At 41.6% G+C, this 16,493-nt stretch overlaps 1 protein-coding gene across 1 annotated transcript in view; it reads right to left on the reverse strand.

Moving 5' to 3' along the window:
- Positions 1-2,515: 2,515 nt before the first annotated feature.
- The window catches only part of LOC139553149 (EMILIN-1-A-like), an 84,766-nt gene continuing 70,788 nt past the window's right edge, over positions 2,516-16,493 (reverse strand). Inside the window, exons 5-8 of the mRNA XM_071365119.1 lie at positions 12,283-12,408; positions 12,022-12,039; positions 8,181-8,315; positions 2,516-6,116 (exon numbers count right to left, since the gene is read on the reverse strand). Of these exons, the coding sequence (XP_071221220.1) occupies positions 5,794-6,116; positions 8,181-8,315; positions 12,022-12,039; positions 12,283-12,408 (602 nt within the window). The 3' untranslated portion in view covers positions 2,516-5,793. The remainder of the gene's footprint in view (positions 6,117-8,180; positions 8,316-12,021; positions 12,040-12,282; positions 12,409-16,493) is intronic.

Genomic DNA, 16,493 nt, shown 5'->3' on the forward strand with positions numbered 1-16,493 from the left:
ATGAAGAAGAAGAAAGGAAAACTGGGGAAAACATGGATAAAGTTGTATTCCCTGGAGTCGGTGAGAGGAAAGGCAGTAGGTGTTCCTCCTTCCATCTCTCTGTCCAGACATCCAGAACTTGACGAAGTCCCGTCCCAGCTCGACGCAGGAGAAACGAAAGGTACTTTGTTCATCATAAATTAGACATCTGTGTCTGTTGATGGACAGCTGTGAGGTGTTATTCTTTCCATTAATTCATAGGGAGATCTCCAATGACTCTCTCTTTTTGGCTTGCAGACTGGAAAATGGCAAGCGCTACACTGTTTCTTTCTCAGCCTTCACAGCACGGGCCGAGAGAGACGCAAATGCCATGTTTATTCGTGTGCAGGAATAAAAATGTATCAAACATTTTGACTTAAGTTCCAAATGGCCTAATAAGTCAAATGGTAAATTCTTCCAGATACTTGATTCCGTACGATATACTGTATTTAATAAATCACAGCATTTGGATCGCTGCCATTTAAGAAATATTAATTTAACTTTTACTTGGTATTCATCCCGGATCCGGGAGCACCCCCCACAGTAAAAAAGCTGACTAGCATAGCCTAGCATAGCGTCACAAGTAAATACAAGCATCTAAATATCATTAAATCACAAGTCCAAGACACCAGATGAAAGATACAGATCTTGTGAATCCAGCCATCATTTCTGATTTTTAAAATGTTTTAGAGGGAAGACACAATATGTAAATCTATTAGCTAACCACGTTAGCAAAAGACACCACTTTTTTAACTCCAACAGTTTTTTACTCCATCAGTAGCTATCACTAATTTGACTAAATAAAGATATATATAGCCACTAACCAAGAAACAACTTCATAAGATGACAGTCTGATAACATATTTATGGTATAGGATATGTTTTTTTAGAAAAATTTGCATTTTTCAGGTATAAATCACAGTTGTACATTGCAGCTGCAATCTGAAATAGCGTTGGAAGCAGCCGGAATAATTACAGAGACCGACGTCAATTACCAAAATACTCATCCTAAAACATTTCTGAAAAATACACAGCCTACAGCAATCGAAAGACACAGATCTTGTGAATCCAGACAATATTTCAGATTTTCTAAGTGTTTTACAGCGAAAACACAATATATCGTTATATTAGCATACCACATGAGCTAACATCACACCAGCATTAAATCAAGGCAAAGGGGGCGATAACGTTATCGCCACCAAAATATATTAATTTTTTCACTAACCTTCTCAGAATTCTTCAGATGACAGTCCTGTAACATCATATTACACAATGCATATAGAGTTTGTTCGAAAATGTGCATATTTAGCATCACAAGTCGTGGTTATGCAATGTAATCTGTCAAAACATGGCATGCATTCGGGCCGGCGCCATCTTGGAAAGGCACCTATGTTTACGATTATTTATCGATTAGATTGACAAAAAAAATACAGGTTGGACAGCTAATGAAAGATGCATTGGTTATTAATGCAACCGCTGATTTAGATCTTTAAAATTTACGTTACTAGACATACATTGTGAGTTACAGCCAGACTAGTGCCGCAAAAAATGGCTGACAACTGCGTTTACATTTTTCCACATAAATACGGAATAAAATCATAAATAACTCTTACTTTTGGACGAGCTTCCATCAGTATCTTGGGCAATGTGTCCTTTGTCCAAAAGTATCGTTGCTTTGTTGTAAAACGACCTCCTCAACTTCAGAACTAGCAGCTAACGATAGCTACACGGCACACACATGCCCAAATCCTCAAACGCAATACTAAGGAAATTCAGAAAAATAGCAATATACTCGCATAAACTGATATAAATCGGTTTCAAATAACTTCGTTATGATGTTTCTAACACCTATATCGAATTAAATCACAGACGGATATATCTTTGATCAATAACGAGAGCTTTTGAGCATGCGATTCTGATGTCCTCCCTTGCGTCCTGGCGAGCGTCAAAAAGAAGGGTCATCTCACTCCATTCCCTTTTATAAACTCTGAGAAACACCTAGAGACACCATTCCACTTCTCATTGGTTACTGACATCCAGGGGAAGGCGGGTGCAGTTCATTTCGATCCATAGGACATACACAGAGCTTAAAACTGATCCGAGATCAGAGACTATTTTTCAGAGCTTCGCATGTCCTGTCATGAGTTTCGCTGTAGAAAGAGTTCTGGTTCACCCACAGACATAATTCAAACGGTTTTAGAAACTAGAGATTGTTTTCTATCCAATAGTAATAATAATATGCATATTGTACGAGCAAGAATTGAGTATGAGGCAGTTTAATTTGGAGACGATATTTTCCAAAGTGGAAACAGCACCCCCTGTATTGAGAAAAGGCTAAGCAATCACACGAGAGCAAAGAACCGAGAGGTCTGCTCAAACTAGACAGATGACATCACAACACATGACATCGTCACCTTTCTCACTCCTTTCCCACTAGATTAGAGTCATAGCCCTCTGAGCAGCGAGTGAATCCGAAACTCCTATGGAGAGGGCAGGGCTGTGTAAAATGTAATATCTTTATTTGAACCACATGTGTCGCCAAATCACACATTCAAGGTAACAGGTTGGAAAAGAAGACCTTAAATACCTAGCATTGCTTTCATTGGCATGTGGTATAACCAGTTATTGATGACTTACTTCATAGATTGAGTAAACCGATTCCTTTAGCAATAACAGGCACAGAGGTCAGATAGGAGCAAGCACTTTGTGACATCGGCTGAAGTAAAAAGGGCTTTATAAATACATTTGATTGATTGATTGAAGTGGATAAATACTCAAAGGCACAGGGAAGCAATATTGCAACTTCTCAACTAAATACAGCGTCTTCCAATAGTGATATTTTTTTTTTAAACTCCATGTATTTGATTGTAATGGTGTACATCTCTGCGAAACATGTTGGTATCCATTGATCCAGTTCTGGGTTCAAATACTATTTCAAATGTCTCAATTACTTTCACATACATTTCGAAGTAAGTATTCAGATATGTTTTATTTGAAAAGACAAGTAGTTGAATATTGGAAGGTATTTGGAAATACACTTGGAAAGTACTGGCATGTATTTGAAAATTCTCAAATACACTGGCTGTGTCTGAATACCCATACTAGCGTACTACATACTTAAACTGCATACTATTTAGCACGTACCGTTTAGTAAAAAGTATGCCACGGCCGCAACGCAGTAGCGGCTCCTGACTGGCTGAGAAGGTGGGGCGGGGCCAAATGAGGGTGGATTTTTTTCAATAGACGTATCGCATTACAAGCCTGATAATAGCTTATTTCCAATTGTATTAATTTCTCTAAACTCTGAATAAAATAGGAATGGAGTTATAGGCCTACTCAGGCTATCACATTCGACCTATATCGTAGCCCATATCACCCATCTATCCTATTTAAAAAAGACTGAAGACAGAAATAGATCATTTGGTTCCATTTCAACATATTTAGTAGTGAAACCAAAGTGCTGTAACATATATAAATTAAATCAAATAGCCTAGTACACACACCAAAACTCTTCAGATGTTCAAATCAAAAGACTATTGCACAGAAAAATGTGGACAGTCGGGTGCATCGCAAATTCTGAACCGCTGGACAGCAACATAATAAACTAAAACACTGATCATTGGGAACGAGATAAGAATGACTGCAAAGGCTTGACCCATAAAATAAATAATAAAATCGGTAACCTAGTCTACAAAACTAAAACAATCCATATGTTGAAATCAAAAGGACAGATTAACATGACATCAATAACGCAGCCACATCCCGAGTCCCCGGTGCCCAGACATTCAGAGATCAAAAGATGGTTTAGTATTTACTTTAAAAGCGCTGACGAAGGCCAAGAGAATAAGAAACCCTTTCGAATACGAAAACAGAAATCTACAAAAAAAAAAATCATTTGAACACCACCGCAGAAGCTTCGCTATTCTGCATCTGCCCAATTAAGTAGTCTAGTTTTGTTATTTGGCTACTTGAAGGGAACGAGGGCCTATCACTCGCAACCCACCTCTTCCAATGCATTGTGGAAAAGTGTGCATCGAATTCTACTAGATGAAGAGACAAAATGAGTATAACATCCTGGCATTTAAACAATACTTGATTTTCGAAATGTCGCATAATATTAAACTTTTTTTTGCATACTCAAACGGCCTACAATTTAGGATGCAGGTATGGATATTCGGACACAGTCAGTGACTCAAATATATACTCTGATGCATTTAACCCAGGTATTTGAAAATAGTATTTGAAAGTTCTTTCAAATAGTAGGCTATTTTTTGGAAATTATTTGAAAATACCTTCAAATACTTCCAATAGAAGTAGTTGATTCAGGCCACATTATTAGAAAATACTCAAATACACAGATTTTTGATTTGATTTGAATCCAGGTCTGATTTGGTCATCTGTAAGCTGAATTTCCAAGTAAAGAACACATAAACATATGCTCCAATAGCCTACCAACCTAATGCACTGGTTAATAAAGTCCTGATGCTGTTCTGATATCGTTGCCTTCTACATCGCATCTGGTATGTGTAAGGTTGAAGTGAAATGGGTTGTCATTTGTTGAAAAAAACTTTTTCCCAAAATTCCAAGCTATTCCAAAAATCCTGGTTAGAAGATTCCTGGAATCAGGAGGGAACAAGAAGGACATCTGGTATCCTCCAACCAGGATTTCTGGAAAACCTGGGAATTTGGGGAAATGTTGCAGATTTTTGCAACCCTACTGATGTAATAAAGGGGCTATAGCCCATTTGGTCCTACTGTACTGTGGTGTAAGGCAGCGTTTCCCTCTGGTTGAGGTAAATTCCTACTTGGTTGTGGCTTAAGGCTGGGGTTTGAGCTAGGAACATTCTTTCATTCATCTGGAGTATCACAGACATTTCGGAAGGCTTTAGGTAAGTGACGGACGGCACAGAAAACGCTTTGGAACCCGTCAGTATAAGGTACTGAAGCTTTAAAATAATATCCACACAGGCACACTTTGGATTCACTGGGCCAAAGGCATTACAGGGTATAAAGACCAGAACACACATACAAGGAGATAGAAAAGTGCACAGTAATATAAAAACATTCACAAAATGTGTGAATTCATCTCAATAGAAAACAACTAGAGAAAATCAAGAAATTAATTTCTCATTCCTGGTTATTAAGGTTAACTACTTAAGGTTAACCTCAGACCTTGACTGTGGGTCTGGCTCCATGGCAGGGAAACACTTTGCAGCAAAGGGGTACGTGGGATGTCAAGGAGACCTTATGGTCGGTATTGGTGCATGAAGGACTACTGTACTCCGAGCCCCATGCCTGGAGTGAGTAATAAGGAGACGGAGACTCCAATAAACATATAAAAATCCTGCAGTAGTACAAATTCGTTGTGAAAACACTTCTCCAAATGCTGGGCAAGCTAAACATCACTCAGTCTGCTGCTGCGCAGTCTACAGTATATCCTATGTTTTTTCAAGCAGTTCATCAGGTCTCAAACATCAGAGGGCCAGGAATGACACGCGGAGGAAAAAACTTTTCTGTCATTGTGGTCGTCTCCTAGTTCTCTTTCATTCCCATGTTTCGCGAGTCGATATAAAGTCATTCTAACCTCATTCTCTGGACTGATCATTTTGCTTTCAAAAGCAGTTGTCAAATAAAACTGTGAGACTAAATTGCTCCGGAGGGGACCAACCCCAACCCCAACCCCTCTCTTCTTTCTCACTTTCCTAATTCCCTCCCTCCCTTCCTCTCCCTCTCTCGTGTTCCAGCTTGAGAGCCTAGGGGATGCTGTCCCGTTGGCTCACATCTGTTCGTACAGAAGCATTCCATTGAAAATGGTGAGAGGCTCTACGGAGTGGGCCAGCTTGCCCATGACGAGGTCAATGCAGACTGTGTCTCCAACCTGGAGGGGAAGGATGATGTTGAACACGGCCAGGGAGCCAGGGTTGATCTTGGCCTCAGCCACTGGCTTGTTCTCCAGGCCCTCTGGCTGGTATCCCCCGGAGTCTACCCGGGCCATACCGTAGTTGGACTTGGACAGCACCGCCTCGATCTTCTCGTTCTTGTGGCCCGTGAGGATGGCGCTGAAGAAGTAGCGTCCATCAATGGGCGCTGTGAAGATGCCTGGGGAATACAGAAACAGAGAGGGAAAGGTTATAGTTAGCTTAGCATACTCCACTGATGTTGATGGCAATAACAGTTGCCCGTTCAGGGTTATGACTTGGTTTGAAAGTTAGCTCATTCTACATGAACTAAAACAATGATGTAACTAACTAGCTACTTACTGTACATTGTGAGTAGGAGGTTAATGTTTACGGTCAGTGCCGTTTAAGATTAGGGAGGACGATTTTTCTTATTTCTATTACAGCATATTTGATGACTGTCATTCATATTTCAGTCACCCAGCTCAATGTAACTTTGATAGGTTTAGGCTACTACATGATACTCGAATTTGCCCTATACCCATCATGAGGTTACTACAACCTAGCCTACAAATGAACGTTTATAAAATAGGTGCACAGGTCGAGAGACAAATTTAAATAATCAAGGTGAAAGACAGTGACACATTCAATACCACCTTGCACACACGTGCCGGCCTCCAGCTGATCTGGGGTGTAATCATTAGTCCAAACAGTTGCAAAACGGGAACGTTTTCAGTTTCTACTGTCCAGTTTGTACAGTTTCTACTGGACAAATTCAGGTAGGTCCCTCCCCATATCGTTCCGTTTGCTACCATTTAAGACTTTTTGAAACAGAATCGGTGGAATGAATACACCCCTGATCACCCGCACACAGTTCACTTTCATAGCAGCCACATACAGCATAATCACTTTGCTTGTTGTATAATTCCTTCTCACCACTACCCGCTCTCCTCCTCTCACCTTTTAATTTTGCTTGTTGACCTCAGTGCGCAACACAACAACTGTCTGTGACCAGGTGCAAAAACCTCTCCAAGACAAACCTTCATACCATAACCGCCACAGAGCCTACATCTTTGTCACCATATAAGCTAACATCATAGTCAACAAACTAGAACTAACACGTTAGTAAACGCACAATCCAATCCATGTGTACATTCATGCAGTACAGTGTACAGGTGGCAATAAATTTAGAAAACCAAAAACTGACTTTGACTTTGAAGAGTTGCAGTATTGAATAGCCTTAGCTAGCTAGCTAATATACATAGCATTCCTCTCTGTTTAAGTCAGTTTGTTGAGTAGACTAAATTAGCTGCATTAGCTAAGTAAGTGAAAGGTAAGCCAAGAGGAAGAAAAAAAATACAACGATCTCTCTCTGCTGCTTTTCCTTAACTTTTGAAGAAATGAATTTGTTCAAAACTGTTCAACTATTCTCATTCTCTCTCTTTGAGTCAACTACTCACAACACTGCAGTGCTAGCTAGCTATAGCTTATGCTTTCAGTACTAGATTAATTATTTTATCCTTTAATTGGATGGACAACATGTCAGTTCATGCTGCAAGAGCTCTGATAGGTTGGAGGACGTCCTCTGATAGGTTGGAGGACGTAGGTTTTGAACTGAAGTCAATGTTCCCAGAGGAGGACAGATAATAGCTGTCCTCCGTCTACACCATGGTGCTAGCCTAGAGGGTGCTGTTCAGGCTACTGTAGACCATTGCAAAACAGTGTGTTTAAATCAGTTATTTGGTGACGTGAATATTTTTAGTATAGTTTTATCTAAAAATAATAACTTTTTTAATGTTTCACTATTTTAATGTTTAACCTTCCTCCTCTGAGGAAACTCCACTGCTTCACATGCAGATGGAACTCACAGTATACATTGGCATCAGTAGTATGCACTGATCGTGTTTGTGTATACTTCTTCAACCCAAAAAACAACAATGCCTTTCTATTAAAAAGCAAGTAAAAATACACCTTAAGGAACAGCGGGGACTGTGAAGTAACAAATACATAGGCACAGACACAAGCATACAAACACATGATAACATACGCACTATACAAACACGTAGACATGGATTTTGCATTGTAAATATGTGGTAGTGGAGTATGGGCCTGAGGGCACACACTTAGCGTGTTGTGTATTCTGTAATGAATGTTATGTAAAGTTTTTAAAATTGTATAACTGCCTTCATTTTGCCGGACCCCAGGAAGAGTAGCCTTGGCAGCAGCTAATGGGGATCAAAAATAAATACAAATACAAATTCAGTACCTGTCCGCGGGTCATAGAACTCTCCCTCGTTGACAAAGATCTTGTCGAAGACGATGGTGCCAGCGTTGAGCACGGGGTAGGTGAGAGCTGCAGAGAAGGAGAGCTTGGGCACGTTGGCATCAGCACCTGGCATACCTGCGGGCAAAATCACATCAAAGTCTCCGAAAATAACCCATCAGGAGTAGAGGGAGGACATGATTATTATCTACACCATATATGATATTTCATTGTTCTGACATGAGGAAATCTATTTTCACGGTTCATTACAGACAACATGGCAAGGTAAATAAAGTGTAGGGAACATAGCGAGAAAGATGTTTATTTAAGACCGTTTTGGCCCTTAGAATGTTTTCCTGTAATAGGCTAATCTACTGTAGAGCAGACGCAGCTATACTGCCTTTGTGATGGGAATGCTACAGAGCGGTTAAGTAAAACAAATAGGGGTCAAAAACTCTAGGTTCACAGGGACAACACACACACACGCACACTAAGCTAATAGCCGCATAATTTATCTCACAATCAACTCATGTTTACCCATGTTTACCCCTCAAGCTTACCCAGGAAGCACTATGTGCACATTTCCTGGATGCCTCAAAGGATTCATGTTCTCATTGGCCCAATGCTGACCTCTACAGTGACTCTCACGCACATTCACACAAAACCCCCTTCACCCTGACTGTTATTGACCCTCATCAACACTCATGTTATGTACTGTGTGTAGAATGACGCCGAAGGAGATGGCTGTCGTTTTAAGGGCTCCTAACAAATTGTGTGTTTTTGTTGCATTATTTGTAACTTATTTTGTACATAATGTTTCTGCCACCGTCTCTTATGACCAAAAGGAGCTTCTGGATATCAGGACAGTAATTACTCACCTCGTACTGGACAAAGATTTTTTGTTTAACGAGTCGGACGCGAAGGATTTAATTCAGACACCCGACAAGGCCCAAATCCCCATCATTCGCATGAAGAAGAGACGGAGATATCGGGGATGTAGGTCGGGGTGCCTTGTAAGGATCCGACAGTGTGTGAGTAATCCCCCTCTACCATCAGTCCTATTAGCCAATGTGCAATCATTGGATTACAAAATGGATGAGCTCCGATCAAGACTATCTTACCAACGGGACATTAAAAACTGTCTTATGTTTCACTGAGTCGTGGCTGAACAACGACATGGATAACTAACAGCTGGCTGGGTTTTCGGTCCATCGGCAAGATTGAACAGCTGCTTCTGGTAAGACAAGGGTCTGGTGTCTATTTGTAAATAACAGCTGGTGCACGAAATCTAATATTAAGGAAGTCTCAAGGTTTTTCTCGCCTGAGGTAGAGTATTTCATGATAACCTGTAGACCACACTATTTACGAAGAGAGTTTTCATCTATATTTTTCGTAGCTGTCTATTTACCACCACAAACCGATGCTGGCACTAAGACGGCACTCAACAAGCTGTATAAGGCCATAAGCAAAGAATAAAATGCTCATCCAGAGATGGCGCTCCTAGTGGGCGGGGACTTTAACGCTTTACCTAATTTCTACCAGCATGTTACATGTGGAACCAGAGAGAAAAAAACTATAGACCACCTTTAGACAACACACAGAGACGCATACTCGCTCAATAAGGAAGAGGTCAAATGACGCAGATGCTAAGCTACGGGACTGTTTTGCTAGCACAGACTGGAATATGTTTCAGGATTCTTCCGATGGCATTGAGGAGTACACCACATCAGTCACTGGCTTCATCAATAAGTGCATCGATGACATCGTCCCCACAGTGACCGTACATACATACCCAAACCAGAAGTCATGGATTACAGGCAACATCCGTACTAAGCTAAAGGGTAGAGCTGCCACTTTCAAGGAGCAGGACTCTAACCCGGATGCTTATAAGAAATCCGGCTATGCCCTCCGACGAACCATCAAACAGGTAAAGCATCAACGACGCTTGTCGGATGTGGCAGGGCTTGCAAACTATTACGGACAACAAAGGGAAGCACAGCCGTGAGCTGCCCAGTGACACAAGCCTACCAGACAAGCTAAATAACTTCTATGCTCGCTTTGAAGCAAGCAACACTGAAGCATGCATGAGAGCATCAGCTGTTACGGACGACTGTCACGCTCTCCGTAGCCGATGTGAGTAAGACCTTTAAACAGGTAAACATTCACAAGGCCGCGGGGTCAGACGGATTACAAGGATGTGTACTCCGAACATGCGCTGACCAACTGGCAAGTGTCTTTACTGACATTTTCAACCTGTCCCTGACCGAGTCTGTAAAACCAACATGTTTCAAGCAGACCACCATAGTACTGTGCCCAAGAACACCAAGGTTACCTGCCTAAACGACTACCGACCCATTGCACTCATGTTTGTAGCCATGAAGTGCTTTGACAGGCTGGTCATGGCTCACATCAGCACCATTATCCCAGAAACCCTAGACACAATTTGCATACCGCCCCAACAGATTCACAGATTATGAAATCTCTATTGCACTCCACACTGCCCTTTCCCACCTGGACAAAAGGAATACCTACGTGAAAACGCTATTCATTGACTACAGCTCAGCGTTCAACACCATAGTGCACTCAAAACTCATCACTAAGCTAAGGACCCTGAGACTAAACCCCTCCCTCTGCAGCTGGATCCTGGACTTCCTGATGGGCCACCTCCAGGTGGTAAGGGTAGGTAACAACACATCTGCCATGCTGATCCTCAACACAGGGGCCCCTCATGGGTGCGTGCTCAGTCCTATCCTGTACTCGACTCCAACACCATCATTAAGTTTTCCGACGACACAACAGTGATCACTGTCATGAGACAACCTATAGGGAGGAGGTCAAAGACCTGGCAGTGTGGTGTCAGGACAACAATCTCTCCATCAACGTGACAAAGGAGATGATTGTGGACAACAGGAAAAGGCGGACCGAGCACGCCCCCCTTCTCATCGACGGGGCTGTAGTGGAGCAGGTTGAGAGTTTCAAGTTCCTTAGTGTTCAAACACACCAACACAGTCATGAAGAGGGCATGACAATGCCTATTCCCCCTCAGGAGAATGAAAAGATTTGGCATGGGTCCTCAGATTCTTAAGTGGTTCTACATCTGCAACATTGAGAGCATCCTGACTGGTTGCATCACCGCCTGGTATGGCAACTACTCAGCCCCCGACTGCAAGGCACTACAGACGGTAATGCGTACGGCCCAGTACATCACTGGGGCAAAGCTTCCTGCCATCCAGGACCTCTATACCAGGCGGGGTCAGAGGAAGGCCCCAAAAATTGCCAAAGACTCCAGCTACCCTAGCCATAGACTGTTCTCTCTGCTAACACACGGCAAGCGGTACCAGAGCGCCAAGTCTAGATCCAAAAGGCTTCTTAACAGCTTCTACCCCCAAGCTATAAGACTCCTGAACAGCTCATCAAATGGCTACCTTGACTATTTGCATTGTCCTCCCCCCCCACCCCCATTTTTTACGCTGCTGCAAGTCTTTGTTTGTCTACATGGACATATTACCTCAATTACCTTGACTAACCGGTACCCCGGCATATTGACTCTGTACCGGTACCCTCTGTTTATAGCCTCGCTGCTGTAATGTTTTTTGCTCCTTAATTATTGGTTATTTTTCTATATAATATATATTTTTTACTTCAGTTTATTTGAGTAAATACTTTAACACTTTTTTTTCTTCTTAAAACTACATAAACATTTCACTGTAAAATACCCGTTGTATTTGGCGCATGTGACAAATAACATTTTATTTTGATGTAATGGGGTGAAACACACATCACTGTTGAGGGCACATTGCAACAGTAGGACTCAAATGCAATGATTAAACAAACATGCACATACCTTGTTCACCTTTGAGACCTGGAATGTAGAAGACAGGAAGAGACAAGTTCAGTAGTTGGACCAATTCAAACCGTTCAACCATGTTTGTTTTTAAGTATTCATTATTATTTTTCTTATTTTTTCTTTCTGTAAAGTGTGTTGTGACTTTGTTAAATGCATTTGAAATAAATTGTGATTTGATGTCAAACATCAACATATAGCAAAGCAACACTTCCTGAGGCATTAACACGGATTATAAAGGGTTAATATGGTTCCTGTTACCTGGTGGTCCTCTGGGCCCGTTCTCTCCCTGCCTGCCCACAGGTCCGTCCCTACCTTGAGACCCCTTGGGGCCGGGCAACCCTGGGAACCCTCTTTCCCCAGAGGGACCTGGAGGACCAGGCAGGCCTGGGGTGGTGGGAGGCAATGACAACAATATTAATACATGTAACTTTCTTAATTGACATATATTTAACTGAAATAATCAGTGTTGACCCAAAGACGGCCTGTTATTGGACACAGGACATAAAACAAATTCCAGACTGTTAATACAGTGGAGGAGTTTTCTCATTCAAATATATAATTGGATTCCACCCACATAAACAGAGGACTCATCTTTGTATCTGTGCCATTCAGTGTTAATTTTGTCAACAATAACTATGACGAAAAATACTTGTTAGAAGTTAGAGGAAGCCTAAATAGTCATTATTTTACAGAAAAAAATGCACCGACTATTATGTGACTAAAATGGCTGTGACAAACTAGACTAGAGTTCAAGTCCACTGATAGTTTTAGTTATTAACAAAATATTAAATTACAAAAATGTGATTAAACCAAAATTCACACTGGTGCCATTTTAAAATAGTCAAGTGTCTTCTTCTTTTGTGTTTGAAAAAAAGCATAAAGTTTATATTGGTGATTTACTGCCACATGCAGTGCTGGATCCTGAACCAAATATTGTGTGTCATTCATTTATTGTGACTGCTAAATGGCAGTGATATTTTTGTGTTGTTGCTTTAAGCCATTTACAAACCATAGGCAACACAATTTGAAGAAGAATACAATGCTCTGATCATTGGCTGATCGCTCCCAATCAATAGGAATCCCCACCCAGTTTACTACTTCAAATGGTGGAAGTCCTTAACCCCGTACACCAGTGGAAATTGGCCTATATGGATAGGGCCAAATTGAAATGTTTCCAACAGAATAATTATAAAAAGCATATGCATGACCAAGGTAGCAATTGAAAGAGAACACTTTGGAGATTTTGGGGAAATGAGATTGAATCCAAACATTACACTGTTGTTTGTACAGTGGGGAGAACAAGTATTTGATACACTGCCGATTTTGCAGATTTTCCTACTTACAAAGCATGTAGAGGTCTGTAATTTTTATCATAGGTACACTTCAACTGTGAGAGACGGAATCTAAAACAAAAATCCCGAAAATCACATTGTATGATTTTTAAGTAATTAATTAGCATTTTATTGCATGACATAAGTATTTGATACATCAGAAAAGCAGAACTTAATATTTGGTACAGAATCCTTTGTTTGCAATTACAGAGATCATACGTTTCCTGTAGTTCTTGACCAGGTTTGCACACACTGCAGCAGGGATTTTGGCCCACTCCTCCATACAGACCTTCTCCAGATCCTTCAGGTTTCGGGGCTGTCGCTGGGCAATACGGACTTTCAGCTCCCTCCAAAGATTTTCTATTGGGTTCAGGTCTGGAGACTGGCTAGGCCACTCCAGGACCTTGAGATACTTCTTACGGAGCCACTCCTTAGTTGCCCTGGCTGTGTGTTTCAGGTCGTTGTCATGCTGGAAGACCCAGCCACGACCCATCATCAATGCTCTTACTGAGGGAAGGAGGTTGTTGGCTAAGATCTCGCAATACATGGCCCCATCCATCCTCCCCTTAATACGGTGCAGTCGTCCTGTCCCCTTTGCAGAAAAGCATCCCCAAAGAATGATGTTTCCACCTCCATGCTTCACGGTTGGGATGGTGTTCTTGGGGTTGTACTCATCCTTCTTCTTCCTCCAAACACGGCGAGTGGAGTTTAGACCAAAAAGCTCTATTTTTGAATCATCAGACCACATGACCTTCTCCCATTCCTCCTCTGGATCATCCAGATGGTCATTGGCAAACTTCAGACGGGCCTGGACATGCGCCTGCTTGAGCAGGGGGACCTTGTGTGCGCTGCAGGATTTTAATCCATGACGGCGTAGTGTGTTACTAATGGTTTTCTTTGAGACTGTGGTCCCAGCTCTCTTCAGGTCATTGACCAGGTCCTGCCGTGTAGTTCTGGGCTGATCCCTCACCTTCCTCATGATCATTGATGCCCCACGAGGTGAGATCTTGCATGGAGCCCCAGACCGAGGGTGATTGACCATCATCTTGAACTTCTTCTATTTTCTTCTATTTTCTAATAATTGCGCCAACAGTTGTTGCCTTCTCACCAAGCTGCTTGCCTATTGTCCTGTAGCCCATCCCAGCCTTGTGCAGGTCTACAATTGTATCCCTGATGTCCTTACACAGCTCTCTGGTCTTGGCCATTGTGGAGAGGTTGGAGTCTGTTTGATTGAGTGTGTGGACAGGTGTCTTTTATACAGGTAACGAGTTCAAACAGGTGCAGTTAATACAGGAAATGAGTGGAGAACAGGAGGGCTTCTTAAAGAAAAACTAACAGATCTGTGAGAGCCAGAATTCTTACTGGTTGGTAGGTGATCAAATACTTATGTCATGCAATAAAATGCAAATGAATTACTTAAAAATCATACAATGTGATTTTCTGGATTTTTGTTTTAGATTCCGTCTCTCACAGTTGAAGTGTACCTATGATAAAAATTACAGACCTCTACATGCTTTGTAAGTAGGAAAATCGGCAAAATCGTCAGTGTATCAAATACTTGTTCTCCCCACTGTATGTGCATTTTACATTTACTATACTTTTCACAGCATTTGTCATTATAAAAATCTGAAAATACTCTGGATACACTCAGTAACATAATAAGAATATTAATTGACATTTTGGAGTAGGTGCAAGATAAGAAAAAAATATTACAAGGGTTTGAATGAGAGGTCTAACTGGTGTCTCCAAGTGGCCACACAGAGCGGAATCTAATCAGACCTACATACTTAGGTCCAATATTCATCCTCTGTAAAACTTCAAACAGGTAGTTCCATTCTATGCAATCAAAAGCTTTTTCTGCATCTAATGAAGCCTCCACTACAGGTTCTTGGTCATTATTTTTGGATTCGGGGTAAACTTCTTGTTAACAAACTATAGTTTTGGCAAGTCGGTTAGGACATCTACTTCGTGCATGACACAAGTCATTTTTCCAACAATTGTTTACAGACAGATTATTTCACTTATAATTCACTCTATCACAATTCGAGTGGGTCAGAAGTTTACATACACTTAGTTGACTGTGCCTTCAAACAGCTTGGATTGCAGAAAATTATGTCATGGCTTTAGAAGCTTCTGATAGGCTAATTGACATAATTTGAGTCAATTGGAGGTGTACCTGTGGATGTATTTCAAGGCGTACCTTCAAACTCAGTGCCTCTTTGCTTGACATCATGGGAAATCAAAAGAAATCAGCCAATACCTCAGAAAAAGAATTGTAGACCTCCACAAGTCTGGTTCATCCTTGGGAGCAATTTCCAAATGCCTGAAGGTACCACGTTCATCTGTACAAACAATAGTACGCAAGCATAAACACCATGGGACCACGCAGCCGTCATACCGCTCAGAAAGGAGACGCGTTCTGTCTCCTAGAGATGAATGTACTTTGGTGCGAAAAGTGCAAATCAATCCCAGAACAACAGCAAAGGACCTTGTGAAGATGCTGGAGGAAACAGGTACAAAAGTATCTACATTCACAGTAAAATGAGTCCTATATCGACATAACCTGAAAGGCCGATCAGCAAGGAAGAAGCCACTGCTCCAAAACCGCCATAAAAAAAGCCAGACTACGGTTTGCAACTGCACATGGGGACTTAGACCGTACTTTTTGGAGAAATGTCCTCTGGTCTGATGAAACAAAAATAGAACAGTTTGGCCATAATGACCATTGTTATGTTTGGAGAAAAAAGGGAGAGGCTTGCAAGCCGAAGAACACCATCCCAACCGTGAAGCATGGGGGTGGCAGCATGTTGTGGGGGTGCTTTGCTGCAGGAGGGACTGGTGCATCTCACAAAATAGATGGCATCATGAGTTAGGAAAATGAAGTGGATATATTGAAGCAACATCTCAAGACATTAGTCAGGAAGTTAAAGCTTGGTCGCAAATGGGTCTTCCAAATTGACAATGACCCCAAGCATACTTCCAAAGTTTTGGCAAAATGGCTTAAGGACAACAAAGTCAAAGTATTAGAATGGCCATCACAAAGCCCTGACCTCAATCCTATAGAACATTTGTGGGCAGAACTGAAAAAGCGTGTGCGAGCAAGGAGACCTACAAACCTGACTCAGTTACACCAGCTCT

The sequence above is a fragment of the Salvelinus alpinus genome, chromosome 25, assembly GCF_045679555.1.
Source record: "Salvelinus alpinus chromosome 25, SLU_Salpinus.1, whole genome shotgun sequence".
Taxonomy (NCBI): Eukaryota; Metazoa; Chordata; class Actinopteri; order Salmoniformes; family Salmonidae; genus Salvelinus; species Salvelinus alpinus.